Source organism: Neoarius graeffei, chromosome 4 (assembly GCF_027579695.1).
Source record: "Neoarius graeffei isolate fNeoGra1 chromosome 4, fNeoGra1.pri, whole genome shotgun sequence".
In the NCBI taxonomy this organism is placed as follows: Eukaryota; Metazoa; Chordata; class Actinopteri; order Siluriformes; family Ariidae; genus Neoarius; species Neoarius graeffei.
In genome coordinates, this window is record NC_083572.1 from 75,268,568 (window position 1) to 75,286,881 (window position 18,314).

Here is an 18,314-nt window from a genome sequence, read left to right on the forward strand (position 1 = left end):
ATCTAAACATGATCCAGAAGCACAGACGTCTTCTCTGGGCCAAGGCTCATTTAAAATGGACTGTGGCAAAGTGGAAAACTGTTCTGTGGTCAGACGAATCAAAATTTGAAGTTCTTTATGGAAATCAGGGACGCCATGTCATTCGGACTAAAGAGGAGAAGGACGACCCAAGTTGTTATCAGCGCTCAGTTCAGAAGCCTGCATCTCTGATGGTATGGGGTTGCATTAGTGCGTGTGGCATGGGCAGCTTACACATCTGGAAAGACACCATCAATGCTGAAAGGTATATCCAGGTTCTAGAGCAACATATGCTCCCATCCAGACGACATCTCTTTCAGGGAAGACCTTGCATTTTCCAACATGACAATGCCAAACCACATACTGCATCAATTACAGCATCATGGCTGCGTAGAAGAAGGGTCCGGGTACTGAACTGGCCAGCCTGCAGTCCAGATCTTTCACCCATAGAAAACATTTGGCGCATCATAAAACGGAAGATACGACAAAAAAGACCTAAGACAGTTGAGCAACTAGAATCCTACATTAGACAAGAATGGGTTAACATTCCTATCCCTAAACTTGAGCAACTTGTCTCCTCAGTCCCCAGACGTTTACAGACTGTTGTAAAGAGAAAAGGGGATGTCTCACAGTGGTAAACATGGCCTTGTCCCAACTTTGAGATGTGTTGTTGTCATGAAATTTAAAATCACCTAATTTTTCTCTTTAAATGATACATTTTCTCAGTTTAAACATTTGATATGTCATCTATGTTCTATTCTGAATAAAATATGGAATTTTGAAACTTCCACATCATTGCATTCTGTTTTTATTTACAATTTGTACTTTGTCCCAACTTTTTTGGAATCGGGGTTGTTATATATAGCGCTACTCTAACTACCATAAACAGGACACTAACAAAAGTCTAAGGTTTTCTAAGGCATAGGCGAGAACTGCGTAGACAGGAGAATTCGTGTCATGCTTCTCACTTATCAAACATGCTTTTGGCAGGGGTTATGAAACAATCCATGTAGCCCTAAAATACCACTGAGCACTAATGATGCTTTTTGTCATTCTTGCAGGAATGCATTCACTTTCGCTGTTTGAAAAAGGCAAGAGAGCTTTCTACCGCACTGTGGAAAAGCTGATGTGTGGGGTTTTGGCAAATTTGTAAAGGGAAGGGTGAAAAGAAAGCATGGTTGGTTTAGTGCTCTGACAGAGGAGGCAACCTTTCACTGACCTATGTGAAGCCCTCCATTGTTCACACGTACTGAGTTGAAGAGGGTGTGCTGGTACTCTTGAGGACTAATTACGTCAGAGTGACGCCACCGGTTCCTCCACAATGAGCAACAGGACTCTAAAGGCTACCAGTCATCTGAGTCATTTTCAGTGTCTAGTAGTATGAAGACGAGGCAACTGGACTTGTGTTGAGCTAGTTTATTGGTGCTTTATTCCTAATTCTGTCTGGTTCAACCTTGCTTTCTATTAATACCAGCCCAGAATGACAATATATAAAATTCAGTAGGACCCTAAATTTTGCAAGAGATTAGTCAGCTGATTAGCTTGAACAGACTACTCAGTGTAGAACCATAATCTTGCAATATAAGTTCATTCACCTGAACTTGACTGCATATGGATATGGAGGTTTTCGGTCATCCATGTCATTTAAGCTAGTGGAAAAAAAGTGTTAAATTTGTTTGAGCAAAAACACAATTTCCACAAACCACAAAATGCATCTGATCAACCAGGACCCAAAGGGCCTCAACTATAAATCTAAACTGCTGAAGCCAATCTAAAAAAATCCTCCCAGATCCCTAAATATTTTGTTAACTTCTTGTTCTGTTTCATCCTCACATGTGCATGTTCATGATAAAGTACCAGGTGTGTTCCCAGCACAACTGATTTACGTTTAATGATATCACAAAATGCCATAAAGGACAACACTGCAAACAGAGAGCTGGTGGCTAAATGATGAAAGAGTACGTCCTGAACACAGAGTATACTAAATCTTCCAGTATTGAAACTCAGCCATTGCGACATGGTGGCTATCACAGACCCTTCCTGCAGTTGTAGGGTGCCATTTCGTTTCTCCTAATTAAATAGATAGTCTTATTTTTCTTCATTTATGGATTTGCTTCAGATCGCCTTCCTTAAGTAATTAATATGGAAAGAAAGATTTTCACAGAACTTTAAATTTGTGAGTGTAGTTTTAAATAAATAAATAATTTAAACTTGACAACGTAATCAGTGTATAAAATTGCAGCAATTTGTACCAATGCTACATTCTCAAGTCTATCAGTCGAGGTTCCGTTAAGTATTTAATGCATGTAAACTTACACACACTGTGGAGCGCTCACAGGACACGAATATTTTTTCTAAACTAACTGGATTTTCATGAATACCACATTTCTTGGTATGTTCCTGCAAATGATTTATGAATTTATTTGTTTGTCTCTAGCTTGATAAATGAGCCCCAAAGTCACATACTCACATCATACTGTACAGTTATCAACTTCCAACACATTTTCTTATGTGTTTTCTGATCTTGTATTCCAAAAACTATGAATTGGTCAAAAGCTTGTAACATTGCTATTATCCCTAGTAGCATCCGTCTGGAAACTGGAATCACTTTTTTCCTTAGCATTAGGCACGTTACAATTCACCCAATTCACAATTTGATTTGATTCACGATATTGAGTTTACAATTCAATCTGTCCCCAGTATTTTTTGAAAAAAAAAAAAAAAGAGAAAATTTTATTACCAAAAAAATGAAAATTTATTTTCCTATTCTTTATATTAAATATTATATTATATTAAATATAAAAAAATTAATTTTCTTAATAACTACCAATAATTATTTACCCACACTTGTAAAGGCTGGAGTCAAATATAAAATCACCTCTTAACTAAAATATTCCTTTTATTAAAAATAAAAAAAAAGTTAATAACAAATAAGCCTTTTCTTAATAAACTTTCATGAAGAGTTACCTCTACTTCAATTTGCTTCTCTTTAGCTTTCAGCAGTATGTAAAAAGAGAGCTCTGATTTCTTCTTGCATCTATTTGTACAGTCAATTGCACAACAGCTCTTCCCATTTTAAGATCCATTTTTGTGGGTTTTTCTCCCACGGTAACAGAGCTATGTTACTTCCGCCTATGGTGAAGTCACACGTATTTCTGCAAGGTTTTTTTGTTTTGGGTTTTTTGCATTTTTTATTTTACTGAATTGTCATAAATTTGTATCAATTTATTTTCGCACAATATATCGTCATATGCCTACTTAGCATGTAGTCTGCTGTCACGTCACACAAGCATCTGACTCATGGAGGTATGGCCCAGCAGCTGAAGGAACAAATGTACATATTTTGCTACTTTATAAAATGGTTAATGGTTTAACTGAGGCGGGTCTGTGACGACTTAAGCATGCAGACTGCATTACGCTAAAGAGAAATAGATTTTTTCACTGAACTATTGCTTAAGAATAAACCACTTTAACCAGAAGTCCAGTTGCCTCGATTTATTACTATGTGGAACGGTGTTAGTTCTGCAGTCAAGGTTCTGCACTAGTAACTGGATGGTTTTATGCTTGAATTAAATTCTGTCTCATCTGCTAGACACTTTAGATAAATGCACTTGCCAAGTGAATAACTGCTGGGGGGAAAACTGTATCAGGACATGTAGAGCACTGTTTCAGGCCTCTGGGCTTCTCTAACTTTCCTTGAAAGGTGAAAGGTTGAATGTGTAGCTCCAGTGAGCTTTGTTATAACACAGAGTCAGAGTACTACTGCTGAGGTTTGCTGATCAGAACTGGGACATTAAAAGGACATGATGATCAAAGAAAATGGAATTAGCCTTGATGAGTAGCGCTCTCTTTGTTTGGGCACTTCCCAACTGAGATTTTTTTTTTCTTCATCTTTATTTGCAAAATGGTCTGATCTAGACCACATCAGATAGCATGATCACAGCAAACAGCTTCTCAGTTCAGGCAATCAATAGTGGGGTTAAATAAAATCCTATCACAAGCTTTGTCAATGCACCGTAAAACTTGTTTACTTAGAGGTTTTTGGTCTTGTTTTCTTGAAAAGAACAGAAGTGAAAGAAGTGAATATGTTTCAAGTGTAGACTCCTGTTCTAGCCTGGAGGGCAGGAGAATAAAAGAAGAGTAAGAATGAGGAGGTTAGCTGACTTTAAGGTGACTAGTGTATGAATGCTTTAAGGTAAAATATTCTCTCTATAAAAAAGGAGGCATCAAAGAGCACATGATTAGTGCTTCCCACTACAATATAGTGCAGGGCTTCTTATCCTTAAAAGGGTTTTCTGAGGCCGGGATGCCCATGAGTAGAGGGTCGTACTTGGCGTGCTCGCTGCAGTAATGCATAAGGTCAGCAGAGGCTTTCGAAACCTAAGACAGAGAATACACAGTAATGACAAAGTGTAATCATCATCATCAGCAGAATAATGTCTAATGGAAAAAAATAAATAACTTATTAGGAGAGAAATTATTACAATTGTGTGTGTGTGTGTGTGTGTGTGTGTGTGTGTGTGTGTGTGTGTGTGAGAGAGAGAGAGACAAAAGCAGTTTTTTTGGATTTTGTTTTGAAGAATGAAAACTCACTTTTATTGTTATATGTGTTTTTGCTGAAATACATTCTCAATAAACTTATAATACAGGAACTGAGATAGTCATTACAAAACATTGATTTTGTGTTTCTTCAACCACTGTTTATTTGGATGCATGTTTTAGGTCACCATCTTTTAAAAGACATTCAGTTTTTGGGATTAAAAAGAAAAACAAAATTCATGATGATTAATCTTGACAACTATACCTGAATCACCATCCACAAAATAGACCCAAAGCATCCATGATACACCAGCATATTATACTAATCAGGTAATACCAGGTACATAGGTTTCTTCAATTTTTTTGCCAAACATGTTTTAGTTACTTCTGAACACAACACGATTCCAGTTGTAGTTTGAAAGCTACCTGGTGAAGTCAAGGCACTGCAGTTTGCATGTTGCTATAATAGCTAATACTGAATAGGTGATCTGAAAGAAATCAAAGTATGCAATGCAGGAGCAGTATGCTTATGGCAACTAATAATACACTGTTCCGGACTTTTAAAAAAATAAAATAAAAAATCCATTACTTGACTTACAAAGGTCAGCAACTATCTGGGTTTTTTTTAAATTAAACAAATAAAAAAAAAAAACTATAAAAGTTAGCTGACTCCATAAACTGGCCTCATTTACAATTTCACATTTCATACCCAATCTTAATTCTTTTGGCACCAATTCTCATCTCATCTCATTATCTCTAGCCGCTTTATCCTTCTACAGGGTCGCAGGCAAGCTGGAGCCTATCCCAGCTAACTACGGGCGAAAGGCGGGGTACACCCTGGACAAGTCGCCAGGTCATCACAGGGCTGACACATAGACACAGACAACCATTCACACTCACATTCACACCTACGCTCAATTTAGAGTCACCAGTTAACCTAACCTGCATGTCTTTGGACTGTGGGGGAAACCGGAGCACCCGGAGGAAACCCACGCGGACACGGGGAGAACATGCAAACTCCACACAGAAAGGCCCTCACCGGCCCCGGGGCTCGAACCCAGGACCTTCTTGCTGTGAGGCGACAGCGCTAACCACTACACCACCGTGCCGCCGGCGCCAATTCTTTCTGTGACAAACTTTCTTTCAGAAGAGGCTGAAGGTAGCAAGAAAAAATACTGCGGGATGTGTGTTAATAAATACATAAAAAATATTTTTAAAAACCAGGAAAATTTAAATATTACTTCAGATTTCAGACGAGGACACAACTGCTCAAAGGCGACACAAGAGGATACGCTAACCTGGTAGCTAATATCAGCATGTATTTTTTTCGCGATCCGGTTTCCATCAAATCCTGCGCTCTGATTGGCTGGCGAGCGGGTCCGTATCCTACGATACGGACCCCGGTTATGGACCTCTGGCAACTCGCTCGTTCACAGCAACAACAAACATAATAGCATTTTTTTGCCAACATTTATCTTTTTTTTAATAAGATTTATTTATAAGATTATCAAAAATCTTATAAATTTTTGCCAGCATTTCTCAGGAGAATAGCATTAATTTTACAGCATGGACAGCGATAACGACAGTGTTCACAGTGAAAGCGAGTTTTACTACCCTGAGGAAGAAGAAATAAAAGAAAACATTTCAGGAGAAAGCTAAAAATCTGTAACTGCTGCTAACGCTGAGCAAAAACATGGCTGAATCCTGAATGACTCAATTTTGTATAAATAGGGGACTACATAGGCGGCAAAATGTAGTTTTTTTCCTGCCATGGAAGTGCACTTGTATACCGAAGAGGAAGCCATTTGCATTACAGCCGTGAATGAGGATTCAAAATGACGGCTCGGTTTTCCCTTTCGGGCGCTCTCGTTTTCTGTTAGAATTTGGTAAAGAAAAAAATATATTATTTACCAGCTTAAGGTCGGTCCATATGGTGAAATACCGTGACCTCGGCCTTGAATACTGACCTCGGCCCAGAGGGCCTCGCTCAGTACTTTCAAGACCTCGGTCACGGTATTTCACCATATGGACCTCCCAGCTGGTACATAACATGTATACATGTGTGTTTAGCTCTGATCAATCAGTACTCTGTAGTGTTTTCACATCACCTTTTGGTATTGCCTCAGCTCGCTTGGAACCTCGACATAGGTGACACAAAAAAAAAAAGGAGTACCAGGTACTATCAACATCTTTTTCCTGATGGAAAACCAAAAAAGGTGTGTTGAATTGAGTTGTGCTGGTACCATGCAGTGGAAAAGGGCCATAAAACTCATCAGCTGGCTCTCGGTTACTTTCAATGACCTGGATGCATTTCCTCCAACAGTGTACTTAATTTCTTAATATAGTATAATACCAGTGATTAGGATCTGTAGACCTTTACCTTTATCCTCTCAATGTTTGCCTCTATCCGTAGCTGCTGTACAATTCTTCTTGCCTGTGCTATATTATTCGAGCTCTGCATCTTTGATGACATTTTTCTTGCTGGCAATCTTCACAGACCTGCAAATACACATAAATTAACGGTTAAAGTCTGATGCATGCATTTCAAAACCAAAAGGTCACTAAAACACTGTTAAAACAAGGGTGACTGCCTAGTGTGAGAGAGAGAGAGAGAGAGAGAGAGAGAGAGAAATCTGGAGCAGGCTGGGTGGGTCTTCTGAACACAGCTGTTGCTGTGTGCTTTCTTGTAATCTTCAGTCACATGCAAACTCACTTGCACACACATGCACTGAAGCTGATACAAGCTGCAACTCAGACAGTACTCCAGCTGCACCACAAATACTAGTAAACGGACAGCTTCCTAAACTATATCAGGTACTACCAACTGACAGTCAAATTTTATGTTTGGTGCAGACCTATATCAAACTTATGTAAATTGAGCCCATTTTGCAAAATGTAAAGACTCTACCTGTACTCGGGTGCGCACCAGACAATTGAGCCTCGAGGGTTTTGGTCAAATGGACCTTTTGAACTTTTAAGTTTTATACATATTATGGAAACTATCATTACCCAATCTGCACCTCCTGCATTATTTGCAACAGTATAAGCACAGAAATGATGCACATGTCTGTACATTAATTTTGTGTTAGTGCTGCATACAAAATTATGTACGTATGTAAGTTTCTTCTTATGGATCTAATACATCAGACTCAAAAACTCCTTTGTCCCTCACGCCATCAGACTGTGCAACTCCTCTCTGGGGGGGAGGAGGGGTAACAGGAGGACAGAGGATGGGAAGGAGCAGTAGCCTAGCCTAACAATAAGCAATACCGGACAATGTGCAATATAATGTGCAATATAAAGTGCAATATCTCTCCTGCCGCCGCCCCCCCCTTCCCCATATCTTATTCTTTTTATATTTGTATATGTAAATAGTTTATTTTAATTTATCTAGAGGCTTTCTCTATTTATTTTCTCTGTTGTGGGCGGCACGGTGGTGTAGTGGTTAGCGCTGTCGCCTCACAGCAAGAAGGTCCTGGGTTCGAGCCCCGTGGCCGGCGAGGGCCTTTCTGTGTGGAGTTTGCATGTTCTCCCCGTGTCCGCGTGGGTTTCCTCCGGGTGCTCCGGTTTCCCCCACAGTCCAAAGACATGCAGGTTAGGTTAACTGGTGACTCTATGACCGTAGGTGTGAATGTGAGTGTGAATGGTTGTCTGTGTCTATGTGTCAGCCCTGTGATGACCTGGCGACTTGTCCAGGGTGTACCCCGCCTTTCGCCCATAGTCAGCTGGGATAGGCTCCAGCTTGCCTGCGACCCTGTAGAAGGATAAAGCGGCTAGAGATGATGAGATGAGATGAGATTTTCTCTGTTTGTCTGTAATGATGCTGCTGGAATCTTAATTGCCCTGAGGGAACCCACCCAAAGGGATCAATAAAGTTTTATCTAACCTAATCTAATCATCTCCATAAGAAGAAACATCAAAAATAGTGACTGATCCTAAATGATGGGTATTGGCATTTTACAAACGGCTCTGAAACAGTCCAAAAAGTGCAAGTCAAAAGAGCAATATTGGCACAACTATATTATCTTTTCTGTAATATTTTAAAAAAAATAATAACAAAAAATACATGTGAGACCTATGAGGGAAACTAACCCTCAGCGAGAACCAATAAGAAGTGTTTATCAAAGCTCATGAGTCCTGACCAAAGAACCTGGTGTAGACTTTATCAATCTCTTTATGAAAAGAGACTAAGTGAAAGTTAAATAAGTATTACCCTCAGTAACACATTTAGTGCTGCACAAGCACCAGATGTTCAGATGAGCCACCGTGTGCACAACACGCTGTTTATCCCACTTCCTGAGAAACCATGCGCTCTTATCAGAGATTTAGAGGAAGAGCACACAAAGCCCTCTGCTGTCTGTCTGTCTGTCTGTCTGTCTGTCTGTCTGTCTCTAGGCTTGTATCTCTACAAAGCGGAACGCCCTGAAACAAACAGAAAGTTCAGAGAGCAGGAGGACAGAGATAAAGCTGAATGGAGGGACTCATAAATCGTCCTGTCTGATTGATCTGGCTCTGTACCAACCATCAAGATGGGTTAAGAAGCCCCAAAGTAATCTACACACAAAACCACCCAATATGATATGTTCTGAATGTGCTGTGAGTATATGCATAAATAACCAGTCTGCATTGTGCAGAAATCTACAGCATACTAATATGAAGCAAATGAGGGGGAAAAAAAAAAGAGAACAAACTAAACTTCCTGTGAAGGTTCAACAGAATGACAGTTACACTGGAAGCACACAGCAGGAATTTAAACAGAAGACCTTAGCACAGAGGACTTGATTTCCTGCAACCGTTCTTCTTCAGTATTCACTCCGGAGGTGGAAAATGACATGCAATAAAAGATTACGACAGCCATTAACTCCAATTAACAGGCAATTCCCGTGGTACACAACATCTCAGAGATGGCATAAAAGTTATGGAAAATAAGGACTTATATTTAGCCTGCCACATATGAACAGTAAATGTTTAGTGCATGCCATAACCAGCTGAAAGAACATTGAGCGTTGATTCAGTATCATCACCTGACTGGGCTGAACAGACTGACGAAGCCAGTGATTGTGCAACAGTCGGTTAGTTGGTGACGTTTTTAGTGGCCATATATATGATGAAAAGAAGGAAGTGGGAAAATCTAGCAATTCATTATAATGCATTCATTTGGTTGGCAGACAGGTTGACAGTAGCCATCAATAATGAATGCACTGCCAATAAAATACTGATTTTGATTTAATCATGCAACCTCGTGCAACCCCTCGACAGGTGGTGACCTAGTCACTGACCCCACTGAACCACTGTCCAGTTTTAACCATCTTACCAGAAAGCAGTGGACACAAGCTAACAGGCTACGGTCACGGCATGGCAGAATAGCAGCCACCCTGCAGCGTTGGGGCTACCGTGACTCCCTCACATGCCCAGCATGCGGCATTTCCCCACAAGATACGGACTACCTAGTGTTGCCCAGTCACAGCAGTTCCGGGGGGGGGGGGGGGGGGGGGGGGTGCAGGATGATCCATCAAGCTGGCCAAACTTTCATTGACTGGATTGCAAACATAAATTTGGAGGTGTGATAAAAAATTTAAAAAACCATATGCAACTACTACTACCTCATCAAGTTCAGGTTTTTCAGTGAAAACTACTACCAATCAAAAACGAGCTGCAGTCTTTCTTTACAATGTCATAACCAGGGCTTTGAACCGGTTCAAGGAACGAAAACGAAAACCGGGAACTTTTTCTATTTCACATGGAACAGAAACGAAACCAGAAACTTTATTTTTTATGCTCTGGAACAGAAACACTTATTAAAAATAATGGTAACCGGTTAATACCGGTTTTTATTTCGTTCCTCAAAGTTTCCGTAGCCTACAAATAAAGTCATTCTTCTCCTGCGCAAGTTTCTATGACCCGCTGGGGTTCACTTCCTGTGTGACGTTCGCTGACTGAATGGAGAGAGCGGGAGGGTGGACTACTATCACGTCTCCACATCTTAAATAAGAGGTGAATATTGCAGTCTATCGTTATTCGAAAACGTCAATTTCAAACACGATATCAATATATTTGTCCACGTTAATGAGAGGCTCGCGAACATTAAATGACGTTAACCTCTGTTAGCCTATCAATGCATAGGGCCTGACTAGCCTTTGGTAACACACGAAACGAATTATCTTTCATTTTTGGCACTTTTTCTGTTTGTGTAGATGGGAAGACATACTGAGAATCCAAATCGCCAACATTTGAAATAATTGTTTTGAATTATTTCTTGTCTTATTTAATGAAGGTTGTAATAGAATTAGCCTACATTTGGCTTAAGCTGGATGAGACAGAGACATAATTTTATAGCCATTTGTTAAACAGCTGACAGGGAACGTAATTAACCGTTCCGGGAACGAAATTTTTTTGTTCTAATCGGTTCGGGAACGTCTATTTAATGGTGGAACCCAAAACCGGAAACGTTAAAATTCCGTTTCTGTTCGGAACGAACCAATAGGAAAAAAATTCTGGTTCAAAGCCCTGATCATAACTGACTGCGTTGCACACTGGGTAAGAACTGTGCCAAACCAACCTCAGCTTTGAAAACATTCAGACAGCTGTACAAACTGACAAAATTCAACAAATTATACGAGCAAAATTTTAATTTAAAATCTACTGGTGATACCATGCAAAACATGACATATTCAGAACTGTTACAAGCTCAACCCCCATTCGGAGAATTTAAGCACTTGCTCTCTATTGAGTTCTCAAACTGCCAAAATGACAAACATGCTCGGCCTGAATCCAAAACAAGTTACAAGTTACGTGGAAGCCAATATAAGCACAAATGTAAACGCTTGAAGGTTCTTGCTCATGAACACCGCAGCAGCTATGTGGCAGTTCCAGGATCCAAACTCTCAAACTTCAAGTCACTGCCTAAATACAATTTAGTAACTGCTTGTCGGTAATACAAAGGTGCTTATGGTGAGTAAAATCATTACACCAAACACCTACACACACTGAGCAAAAAAAATGCAGTATAGTAAATACACAACTGTTTGACAGCATATGCATTCAGTAACTTGCAAAGCCAATGTTCAGTTTTGTGGTCGTTCTGATGGTTGATGCAATCACTGTCTGTTTGCAAGACAATGTTCTGATGCAAGCATTGTCTGTTTGCCGATGCTAGTGTGAGAACTGCAATTAGTCAGGTTTTTTTTCCTCACTATGAACGAATAACAACCTCACATGTTAACACAGCAATGGCAGACATAAATAAACCCACACACACACACATTCACCCCTACAGACCACTCCAAGAGATCAATCCTTCTCTACTTCCTCTCTCTGGGGCCAAATGGATGCTCATATGTGACAACATGAGTAACTAGCAGAGCTCAGATAGCCACATCCGTTTCATTAACCCACTCATTCGCTCCTCTCCCTCACTCCCCCCCTCTCTCCCTACAGGAAGCTCCTTCCCTTTCTTCTCCCAGCCTGGACAGTATTAAATGATTAAAAGTTGTGTAAAAAAATACAGGGGGAGAAACAGGATGAAGGGGGAGTTCGTAAGAACAGGAAGCTTACCACACATGAGAGCCAAGATGTGAGCTAAGCACCACCAGTTAGATGAGCAAATACAGGACTCAAAGGATTTAGTCTTTATATACGCAATACTTGTGTAAGGTCTCGGTCCACTTCTAAGTGCACCCTAGTGTGATTCAATTGCAGTGAGAATGCAGTGTGATCCTGAATCAACCTGCAGGAAGTGAACTAAATGGGTATTATGGGTTTTGGGGGGCGGCACGGTGGTGTAGTGGTTAGCGCTGTCACCTCACAGCAAGAAGGTCCTGGGTTCGAGCCCCGTGGCCGGCGAGGGCCTTTCTGTGTGGAGTTTGCATGTTCTCCCCGTGTCCGCGTAGGTTTCCTCCGGGTGCTCCGGTTTCCCCCACAGTCCAAAGACATGCAGGTTAGGTTAACTGGTGACTCTAAATTGACTGTAGGTGTGAATGTGAGTGTGAATGGTTGTCTGTGTCTATGTGTCAGCCCTGTGATGACCTGGCGACTTGTCCAGGGTGTACCCCGCCTTTCGCCCGTAGTCAGCTGGGATAGGCTCCAGCTCGCCTGCGACCCTGTAGAACAGGATAAAGCGGCTAGAGATAATGAGATGAGATGGGTTTTGGGCACCATTTTTAATTAATTAGGAACCATTATCATGCCTGCATATTTCCTAAAGGAAATGCAATCAATTTTATGTTACAGAAAAAAAAAAAAAACACTCAGAAAAGTGAAGAAATTTGCTTACACATCCAATACATATCCTGTTTCTCAAAAACCTTTGCACTATTCTAGAACATTTCTACTTAAAACGTCGATGTGCATAGAATGTTTATACACGCCATATATAAATAAAATAAGATTAAAATCACCTTCTTTTGGCTGCTCCCGATTAGGGGTCGCCACAGCGGATCTTTCGTCTCCATTGCTCCCTGTCTTCCGCATCCTTCTCTACCACACCTGCCACTTTCATGTCCTCTCTCACCACATCCATGCATCTCCTCTTTGGCCTTCCTCGTTTTCGTGTGCCTGGCAGCTCCATCCTCAACATTCTCCTTCCAACATTTCTTCTCAGGATGTGCCCATACCATCTCAGTCTCATCTCTCTTAGCTTCATTCCCAAGCTCTCCACATGTGCTGTCCCTCTGATGTGCTCGTTCCTTATCCTGTCCAACCTCCCATCGCAAACCTTAACATCCTCAACTCCGCCACCTCCGACTTTGCCTCCTGTCTCTTCGTTAAGGGTACGGTCTCCCATCCATACATCACAGCTGGTCTCACTACTCTCTTATACGTCTTACCTTTCACTTTTGCTGGGACTTTCCTATCAACTCCCGAAATCCTTCTCCAACTGCTCCACCCTGCCTGCACTCTCTTTCTCACCTCACTATCGCAGCCCTCATTTTCCTGCACAGTTGACCCCAGGTACTTGAATTCACCAACTTTCTTTACGTCTACTCCTTGCATCTTCACTACACTCTCATCCCCATGCACGTGTATTCTGTTTTGCTCCTGCTCACCTTCATTCCAAATGCATACCTCCATCTCTCCAAACCCAACTCAACCTCCTTTCTACTTTCACCACATATCACAATATCATCTGCAAACATCATGCAAGATTAAAATAAGACACATTTTTTTGGATTATCACCCAGAGGAGGATGGGTTCCCTTTTGAGTCTGGTTCCTCTCAATGTTTTTTCCTTGCCACCGTTTCCTCAGGTTTGCTCATTAGGGATAAATAAATTTATAAGGGATAAAATTAGTTCAGATGTTTGAAGTCTTTATTTTTCTATAAAACTGCTTTGTGACAATGTTTGTTGTTAAAAGCGCGATACAAATAAACTGACTTGACTACGTTCAAGCAAAAACCGTGCACTAGACTTTGTGCGTAGTTCCCATGTAGAGCCACACCCTGAGCTCTTAGCACCTGCGTAGTCTAGCACTTTGGACACCCTGTCTGGCAGTGAGTGCATGGCCCAGAGAAGTTACTTAAGTTCCTTCAGTGGCAGAGAGACCCTGCTCCATATGCTACAGCAGCTTTAAAGAATCCACAATCTTGTCCTGGAAAATGTGCTGTATTATGAACCTTTCGAGAGCAAACACTTCAAGTGTCTGACAACTGTACAATCCAATATCATGGTTTTTTAGTGCCTCTCAATAAAGCTTCTCCTTTTCAAAGAGGAGGACTGTAAATGCTATACAACAACTACAGAACCTACTAGGATGTTGTTTAAAACCTGTGTTCAATCTTAGCTAATTTGTAGAAATTCCACTTCAGAAATCTTGCAGGGTGGTAGAGCTGGTAATTGCTCTTTTTTTTCCCCCTCATGCCATCTAAAGCAAAATACCATCTACATTTTCATTTTTATTCACAGAATTTTCATCACGCCTTTATACAGGGTCACTTACATAAGTGACAAAAGTGCTCATGATAATAACATAATAATGATATACCTAGGCCTAATTAAAATTTCCTCCTCATGGTACAACATACTGTCACCCACCCCTAATTAAGGGCGTATTCACACCTACGTTGTTTGGTCCGGACCAAACGAACCGAATTTCCCTTGGTCCGGACCTTTTGGGTTGGTCTGAATACAAACCACCGAACTCTGGTCCGGACCAGACAAGCGGACCGAGACCGAGCTGCAAGGTCGGACTCGGTCCGGACCAAAGGAACTCTGGTGCGGACCTTTTGGAGGTGTGAAAGCAGACCGGACCAAATCTGACAGTTTTGCTTTTTTTGTACCTCGGGAGCTTCCGTCGTTTGTCGGGCATTATGGGAAACAGAGTCTTGACACTCCACCGCAAAGTGCAAACACTGTTTCGGTTGTCAAGGGAACCTTACAACAGTCGTTCAGTCATTCAGACCAGTGGTAGGCTAGACTACAGAGTATAAAAAATGAGTAGGGGGCAAACGTGGGCCGAGGAAGAAACGCGTACCCTTGTGGATATATGGGCAGATGTCCACATATCTGAGCTTTTGGAGAGAACACACAAAAATGCCGACGTGTTTGCTGTATTCAGTGAGAAAATGAAGGAGAAGGGGTTCACGCGCTCCCCAGAACAATGTCGGCTAAAAGTGAAGAAACTCCGTCAGACCTACATTAAAATCAGGGACATTCTTTCAAAAAGTGGCGGTACGAGCGACGCAAAAAAGAAATTCATCTATTACGATGGATAAGGCGAATATCCCGACACATACCTCCTCCGTCTTGCGTGAAGAGCCAGAACTGTCACAACGTGATGTGCGCTCATCAGCGCTATCCTCCGTAGCCGCCTTGCCCTTTGTCGTCGTCGTTGATAAATTACTTGTACAACAGCATAGTAATCGCACAATTGTGAAAACTGGAAAAACTGGAAAAAACATATAGCTTTGATGACATTAAAAAGAATAACAGCATGGAAAGCCTCTATGACTACTTTTGAACTTAACGCTTTGTGCGCGTGTCGTCTCTGACCAATAGCTGAACGACCTCAGGGCGCGTGGCTTTGTTGACAGATTTTGGTCCGCTTACTAAAATGTACAGTGTGAAAGCGAACCGCACCAAAATGAAAAAATAAAAAAAACATTTGGTTCGGACCAAAGCAAGTGAACTATCGAACTATCCTGGTCTGAATACACCCTAAGAGCTTTAGATAGACAGCCTAGAATCACTCCTCAGCATACATGTCAACCTATACGGAATGTCCGCATTTTATACGGATTTGATTCAATAAACGTAGTATACGGGCGTACAAATAAAGTTATACGGATCCTTTAAAAAAACTTCAATATTTATTTAGAGCTATAATCAATTCCCACGATGATAAAAGAGCACATAACATTTACAAACGTACTGTACACTACAGAAAGCACAGACAGCCAGTCAAGAGTCTTATGAAATCGCGCGTTCTCTCGTGGTAGCGAGACTTCGTTCCACTTCTGATCATGCGTACACCGCATTGCGAGAATCCCGCCAACCGGGAAGTAACATTTAGTTTGAAATGCGTATTTCCACCTGAGCGACCTTCAATAGTGACTGAAAAGATTCTGAATGGGCACTCCAGCAAGATCAACACAGACACTTGCTGTGACATGCAGCCTCGTGAGGTATTGGTGCGGAGTGCTAAAAAAGCTGTCATGGAGTACAATTCAGAACATTAGAGTGACACTGTGTTTTTGTCAAACATTGGAGCTTTGTATTCATTCTGAAGGTTTATTGTTATTAATATTGAATAAAAAGTAACTGGGATATATCATTGTTAATTATCATTCAAATTTTAGGTAAATTATTTTAATTTGCATCTTATAAGGATTTTATAAGGGAAATACGGATTTTGGAGGTTGGTTATACAGGTTTGATTGACCAAAGGTTGACATGTATGCCTCAGGGTCAAATGAACCATGTTGCATGCTTCTTTTTCATGATCGTTTCCGACTCAGAGTCACTTGTGAACTGGGGCGCCAAGGAGATCTGATAACCAAGCGCAAGAGCAAAGTAGTCAATCTTCCACCTCTTCATGCAGGTAGTTCTTTGAAGGTGTTCAGACTGCAAGAGAAGGAAACACAGCAAGATCGGCGGAGATTTCTAGGGAATGAGTCAGGCTAAAGATTTCTCTGTAGTACATAAACAAGTTAGAGAAAGAGAAAAACATACAGAACCACCTAAGGGCAGACAGCAGGGCTGGGCTGAGGACAGAGCCACATGTAAAGGCAAACCAACATCATTAGGCCACCCTAACAGGCTTCAGTGCCCTACAGCTGCCCCTTTCTCTGACTCTGCATGATTTGCCCTGAAGTTTCATTCCAGGAATAACATCTGTATGCAGGAAAAGCCACACAGGGACCACCATGCATTTAGACGCACCTGGAGAAGACCTTCAGCTGCAAACTCTTAAAAAGACACTCATCGCTATAGTAGATCGTAAGCACTGCTGTTCCGTCTGTTCATAATTCAACACTATTGTGCAACGGTGTTTGCAGAGACACTCAGGAAGACTGAAAACCACACTACACCATTCATGATGACACTGCGTGCATTCATAAGCAGTGCCAGGAAGCAACGGGTTTAATAAGACACAGAGTGCTATGTATACAGCTGTATCCACAGCTTGGTCGAATAAGTGTTGGAAATACAGTGGTCAGTGTGACGTGTCTCACCTGAGGATCCCACAGCTCATCAATGGGCTAAATGAACAACTCTGCTAACCAACAAAATGCACATTTTGCAAGCATAGATATTACATTAATATGTCAAAGTTGCAAACTACAACTAGAAATCGACTCCGTTATCATTTAGCTACTTAGCACTCAGACCACCTCCTTAGATTTTATAGAAGTAAATTTTTTACCCTAATTTACTCAAACATGTACAACCCCAATTCCAGTAAAGTTGGGAAGCTGTGTAAAATGTACAACCCGGATTCCAAAAAAGTTGGGACAAAGTACAAATTGCAAATAAAAACGGCATGCAATAATTTACAACTCTCAAAAACTGATATTGTGTTCACAATAGAACATAGACAACATATCAAATGTCGAAAGTGAGACATTTTGAAATTTCATGCCAAATACTGGCTCATTTGAAATTTCATGACAGCAATACATCTCAAAAAAGTTGGGACAGGGGCAATAAGAGGCTGGAAAAGTTAAAGGTACAAAAAAGGAACAGCTGGAGGACCAAATTGCAACTCATTAGGTCAGTTGGCAATAGGTCATTAACATGACTGGGTATAAAAAGAGCATCTTTTTATACCCAGCATAAAAAGAGAGCAGCGGCTCTCAGAAGTAAAGATGGGAAGAGGATCACCGATCCCCCTAATTCTGCGCCGACAAATAGTGGAGCAATATCAGAAAGGAGTTCGACAGTGTAAAATTGCAAAGAGTTTGAACATATCATCATCTACAGTGCATAATATCATCAAAACATTCAGAGAATCTGGAAGAATCTCTGTGCGTAAGGGTCAAGGCCGGAAAACCATACTGGGTGCCCGTGATCTTCGGGCCCTTAGACGGCACTGCATCACATACAGGCATGCTTCTGTATTGGAAATCACAAAATGGGCTCAGGAATATTTCCAGAGAACATCATCTGTGAACACAATTCACCGTGCCATCCGCCGTTGCCAGCTAAAACTCTATAGTTCAAAGAAGAAGCCGTATCTAAACATGATCCAGAAGCACAGACGTCTTCTCTGGGCCAAGGCTCGTTTAAAATGGACTGTGGCAAAGTGGAAAACTGTTCTGTG

The 18,314-nt window shown here is 41.2% G+C and overlaps 1 protein-coding gene across 3 annotated transcripts in view; it reads right to left on the bottom strand.

The window, feature by feature from the left end:
* Window positions 1-600: 600 nt before the first annotated feature.
* gng12b (guanine nucleotide binding protein (G protein), gamma 12b) overlaps window positions 601-18,314 on the bottom strand; it is a 130,794-nt gene continuing 113,080 nt past the window's right edge. For all 3 annotated transcript variants that reach the window (XM_060919714.1, XM_060919713.1, XM_060919715.1), the window contains 2 exons: window positions 6,938-7,056; window positions 601-4,398 (listed from right to left, as the gene is read on the bottom strand). In XM_060919714.1, coding sequence (XP_060775697.1) covers window positions 4,273-4,398; window positions 6,938-7,030 — 219 coding nt within the window. In that variant the 5' untranslated portion in view covers window positions 7,031-7,056 and the 3' untranslated portion in view covers window positions 601-4,272. The remainder of the gene's footprint in view (window positions 4,399-6,937; window positions 7,057-18,314) is intronic.